The sequence below is a fragment of the Perna viridis genome, chromosome 11 (genome assembly GCF_037379345.1).
Source record: "Perna viridis isolate PV_CMFRI_1.1 ecotype Kerala chromosome 11, ASM3737934v1, whole genome shotgun sequence".
NCBI lineage: Eukaryota > Metazoa > Mollusca > Bivalvia > Mytilida > Mytilidae > Perna > Perna viridis.
The window spans coordinates 35,613,584-35,619,866 of NC_142455.1; the positions used below are offsets into that span (position 1 = coordinate 35,613,584).

Below are 6,283 nucleotides of genomic sequence, written 5' to 3' on the forward strand. Positions count from 1 at the left end.
CCTAAAACATTTACTCTGCGCCTGTATTTAAATTTCCAAAAGTACTTTTAAATTGCATAGATTCTGACAGAACAATTTTTAGCCCATTCATGTTTCAAAACTGATTCTGTCTTTTATATAAAAAAGAAAAAAATAAAACAATTGAACTATATTCTTATCTACATGCTTATGTGAGAACCCCCCCCCACCAAAAAAAAAGAGATATGTCCATTCCCCTTATTTTAGTGTTGCAGTCCTGTAACTCTTATAGAGAAAAATAACCAAGACGGGAGATTCCTTGCATGGACAAACACTATACCAACCAATATTAATGGTATCACATGAAAAACAGGACCTTACATTGTATGTAAGACTTATGAAAGCTTTGTAAAAGGGTAGCAAGACCACAACAGGGCTGATGCTGAAACGATACAGTTTCACAACACTCCGAGGGTAATGGTTCTCTAACATTTAAGTCCGACCTAAGTGAAACTCAGTGTTACACCAACATGTTGAGTGTTTAACACCCAGATTCCACCTACCCAAAACCAACCGTCTGCACATTGTAATAATCATAAAATTCGATGAGGCATAACAGGGAATTCAGGATGTAGATATGATGTACATTGTATATTCTGTATCAGTTTCTGAGGTCCATTTGGAGCACACCGGTTAAGATAAAAATTTAGTCATGTCATAAAAAATTTGGTATCATCTATTTTTTTTAATTTATACATTTTTATCATTAGTTAATGTGTTATTTTTTATTTACAGCTACGTCCAGTGGGGTATATCATGTAGAAATATTAGCTCATATTTTTATCAAGTAATAATGCAATCTTTTGATATACACTGTATTAATTTTGCACTATTAAATTGATAATTACTATTAATAATTACCAATAAAACACTTTGAAAGAACTTATTGTTGTAATTTGTTTCTAGTGACAGACTTGTAAAAACAGACTGGTGACACTTTTAGTTTCTGATAGTTTTAATAATTGAACAGCATTTCCAGAAATAAAAGAAACTAATTACAGGTCCAAAAACATCTATATAATGTATACCAGGGTAGAAAACTCACTCAAATTCTAGCCAGTTCTGAATACAATTTTTCAATATATTTACTCAGCAAACTCGGCGAGTGTTTCTAGAAAAACAGAGGATGCTTACCCTACCAGTGCACCTGGTCCATGCTCCCAGTTTTTAGTGGAGTCCGAGTTGGTCATTTGCTTTTGTTACTTTGTATGTATGATTTTAGTTACTTTATGTTCTTTGTTGTGTATGTCTGTTTTCCATGTCTGGTCTTTATCCCTCGATTACATTCTTTTGATTACCGGCTATAACCTTGGTTCCTTTGATTACTCATTTACTATATGGTCTTATCAATTTAGCTAAAATTAGCCTGCCCTGCCAAAAAATAGCCAGTCGTGGGCTGGCGGGCAGGCTACTATTTCTAACTCTGTGTATACATAAGAATTGTTAAGTATAAGCCCTTAATCAGGACAGTGAACCTTGTCAGTTATTATAAGTTACAAAATGTTGTCCAAACAAGGACGAGATGGCAACCTCTGATGGTGCAGATGTATACACCATGATGATCAACAAGTTCATGGTGACAATCATAAAACTTCAGTAGTGACGACTTAAAATCTTTAAGCAACATAACCCTGTTCCAGAAGCCTAATTGTAAGAAGTCTAGTACAGTACAAAAAGTCTGTGTAGTTACGGCAACCTCTGGCATAACACATGAGTTGTAATATGAAAACTCCATACGCAGGGGCTGAAGGGATGTTGTAAGAGATAAAAAGGAAAGTTGACAATATGGATTGAAAAGTCATTGCATTTGTCATATAGTTTGGTCAATTGTTTTCCTTTACTACTGATCTCTAAGTGTATATCAAGATATGAAGTTGACTTCACAGTGTCTGAATCATACATGTACTTTATCTCAAGTTATTTGAGGTTGATGCTATGTTTAAAATCCCAGAAACTAGGATTGTTTAACAATAATATGTCATCTACATGTACATGTATATCGTGGAAACTGAGATGAAATGATCTAGCTAAACAATATTCCTCCATTTTGATCAGATCAGTTTTAAAATCAGCCTAATAAGAATGAAAACTCCTAGAGGATATTGATAACTAGACTACATTTTGTTTGACCTCGAAAAGAGCATTTAAATACATGTACCATCATTGCAACATTACCATAATTTTTGTCATGTAGGTGCAATGAAAATGGTCATCTTTTTGAATTTGACACACTGCATTTTCTTCCTTAAAGATTCATTGTACCATTTAAAATTCTGGAAATCAGTTACAAATTACATCTAGATTTAGAAAAGCACTTGTTGCAGCCAGTAGAGCAACTAATGTCAGTTTTTTCCTTTCTTTTTCAAAAACAAAGGAGGAAAGAGTGAATGTCACAACAACTAGTTATTGCGAATCACATGTAAAACCAAACTTCAGAGTCAAAAACAGATAATGATCAACTACCTAAGTCTGCAAGTTTAAGTTCTGTCTGCAGCAATGTCTCATGCAAATTTCAAACTGAGCAGCCTTTGCAAAAAAGTCCCTTTACTACAAAAAAATGTATGCCATGCATTTTGTACATGTACATTATCATGATACAAAATGTACATTGCTCCCTATGTGTTCTATACAGATACGAGGTAATCATTTTTTTTTCAACATCAACCAAAAACATGTATAAGCATACATGTACATATTTAAAATTAAGTCATTGATATTTTTATACAGAAGACCTTGTAAGCTGAACACATCTGATCGAAAATCAGTCAATTATATAGTGTATGCATGGTAAAATTTAGAGAAAAATTGAATCATACAGTAACAACTTAATAAAAGAATGTAGCTATCAGTATAGACACACACTTTCTACAATACATGACATTTATACCATGCCACACTGACTTTAGGGGTTCAATTTCACTTAACTGCATTTCAAAGTGGTCATAGCTATAGGAAGATCGGTGTTGTTGGCCTGACATTATTCATATTTGGGTAGGACTTCACACAACCTCATTGAAAAAAATCACATTTTTCAGAATAAGTAATAAAGGATAGAGTTCTCCAAATGTAACAGTAGCTCACAACCATCAGTTTGGCAGGTATGGCCTATGGGAATACAACTTTTCAGCTTTTGTATTTTTCCACATAAAGATTTGTGGAAGAGAATTCACCCAGTCACCATATGTTTGATGATATCAACATCCAATCGACCACAATACTGAACAAAAAGAAGCAAATAACTACGAAATCGTCATCTGATAAGTAACAACCAGAAAGCCACAAAAAGGGGATGCTGAATATTACGATCAATACTTTACAACAGACAACATTTCCCCCTCAAAAGTGTTACTGTGTATGAAGGAGGTTGTGGAGATTGTAATGTGTGCGTCATTATTTTGATTTTCACACTCATACCTTTAAAATCGCCCTGATTTTCCCAGCGAGCGGGGTATACCCCGTCTTCGGCTGCCATATTTGATTTATCTGCATTCGGAGTTCAGCGGCCTCTGGTAGCGATGTTTAGCACTAACCAGACCTTTTACATCCCATTTAACATTTGAATAATTATCATTCTGTGATTATTTCCTCAAATTGCATGTACTTAAAGGCGTAGTAAACTAGGGGGTAGCAGTTTCCATGGTTTACTGAGGTGGAAATTCTCGCACCTCCATAATAAAATTGGGTCTTGTCGGGGTCATGAAAATGTTTCGAGGTTGGTCAGTTTCACGATGACGTCACTTGTAAATTTCGTCTGGATTTTAAGGAATGACGTCTATAAAAGTGAAGAAACGAATTATCGGTTGAAGACCTAATTTGATTACTGTATTTGTCTTATAAGATATTTCTTGACGAAGGGAAACTTCCTATGGAGGCTTATTTCTGCCATCGACAAGTTCAGCTGTTAAGATAATTATGTCAATATGTCAACATAACTATCACGACAAGTCTACTTAAAAATCTCGAAAAATCGACTTAACAACAAACAACATGTTTTGTCGGCTAAACACGAAAATTATCTAGTCAAGTCGACATCTTTTTCTCGACAACTCGACATAGCATATCTCGAAATCTGCAAATAAAATGTCCTTGTTTCAATTTTATTTTGTAAATTTTCCACCCTTATAACTCGTCGCCTTCCAAAGAATCTACTATCTCAATAACCATAGACGGTCAACTTATAATTTCAGACGCAGCTGAACATATTCTCTTGAATATATGTGAGTACAAACATTCGCTGTATGAATCAAAATCATGTGGAAACCTCAAATACCTTTAAAACAACTGAAAGAAGTCGATATGACATACTAACATAAAAATTATATTGTGCCTGATTTTTTTTTTTTTTTTTTCTGCAAACCCGTTGCCATTGAATCAAACATTTTGTGTTTTCGAGAAAATGGCGATGTTTTTTCCCAGTACATTTATTAATACTCTTAATCTTTTAATTACGCATTTGTTCAACAAATGCGGCCCCGTGCAGGTCCGGGTGTTAAAAGAATAGGCCTGCAGCAGCGCTAGGCTTGTCGTAAAAGGCGACTGAATGGTGCTCAAAAATATAGCCGGGGGCTAGGCGCTCTGCCCACGGAGCAACTGGGATGTGTGCCCCAGGTTGTGGAATGGGGTACCCCTGGCATGTTACATGCTGGGGTTGTCAGGCTATAATACGGAAAACCTGACCGCAAACCATAGTGGTGCACCGTGTTGGGAAAGATGTCACGTTCCTCGCACGTTAAAGAACCCTGCTGTGGTATGCGATAGGAGTAGGAACCTTCGCACTCCGCCACAGGAGGCTAAATTGACCGACCTTGCCCATCCCCCCTTTTTCTAGTGGCAATCAAAGTTTTTTTACCCTATTGTTCTTGTGTCCCATCCTTTTGTTTTCGTTTCGTCGTCATTTCATGTTCATTTTATCATCCATCTCATGTTCATCGTCTGAATATAGCTGAAATATTGCTGCTCGGACGTTAAACCCCAACAAACATTTAACAAATGCGGTCGCGGCATTCCCATGCATGGAAACAAATCGTGCTCCTCTACTTGCTGACATATTCATTCACTCTTATTCATGAGGCTAACTTTATAGCTGATCTGATCTAAAAGAAAGAACATCGTTTAGCTAGATTCTTTAATCTCAGTTTTTAATATATATATATACTACTTCACTACGGAAGTTTTATGGTCGTCATCATGAACTAGTGGATCGATACGGTGTATCCATCTGCACCATGAAAACTGATTTGTTCAACGTGTCATAGTTTTCCTTTCATATTTCGTCTACCCTGGACTTGACTTTTTATGAGCAACTTTGCGTGTGTTTCTAGAAAAACAGAGGACGCATAGCCTACCGGTACACCTGGTCCATGCTTCCAGTTTTTAGTGGAGTCCAAGTTGCTCATTTACTTTTGTTATTTTGTTATTTTTTTATCTATTATTTTGGTTATTTTATGTACTTTGTTGTGTGTGGCTATTTTTCATGTCTGGTCTTTGTCCCTGGATTACATTCTTTTGGTTACCGCTAGAATCTTGGTTCCCTTGTTTACTCCTTCATACTTGTTAAATGTACATGTTTAATCTTATTTGTGCTGTCTTTGCAGTTAACAAGTATGTTTAACTAGATGAACTGGCTTTCATCTTAAGAGAGATTAACTATAAAGACAACTTTATCTTCATTGAAAGTAAAGTCTATAGATATAAACACTACAAAAAAGTAGAGTAATCACAGCATCTCGATTTTAATGAATTGCACACGACCGAAAGCCATCCTATCAAGTAAGATAACATGACAGATTTAAAGAGGTAGACCTGGGGTAAGGGACATCATAACTCTTGAAATCAATGATATGTTTGCATCATATTCAATTTCACCGATGCATATCAAGCTTTCATTTGATATAGAATGAAATCAACCCAAGTTATTTTGATGCTCTAGTTCCAATGATTTTGTAAGAGTTGTGTCCCTTACTCTAGGTCTATCTCCTTAAGCGTCCATCCTTTGCATATATCTACAAAAAAGTTTAAATTCTTTTTATGAAACAACTATGATGTAATTTTTATGCTGTTTAAACTAAAGTAACAGAATGAATGGTTATTAAAAGTATAGGGTTAAGTTGGACACACGATCTAAGAGTTATTATCAGATTTTTTTTAGCGTCATCCACGATATGTACAATCCGTGAGTAATTTTGTCATGATTTTAATTTGTTTGTTATTCTCATTGTATCGACGTCGAGGAGGCGAAATTGTGTATGCTTGAGTTGTTTTCGTT

General features: G+C 35.4%; 1 protein-coding gene across 1 annotated transcript in view; it reads right to left on the reverse strand.

The window, feature by feature from the left end:
- Positions 1-3,714, reverse strand: part of LOC148603901 (uncharacterized) — a 31,179-nt gene extending 27,465 nt beyond the window's left edge. The window contains exon 1 of the mRNA XM_088551519.1: positions 3,433-3,714. Coding sequence (XP_088407645.1) covers positions 3,433-3,490 — 58 coding nt within the window. The 5' untranslated portion in view covers positions 3,491-3,714. The remainder of the gene's footprint in view (positions 1-3,432) is intronic.
- Between the last annotated feature and the right edge of the window lie 2,569 nt (positions 3,715-6,283).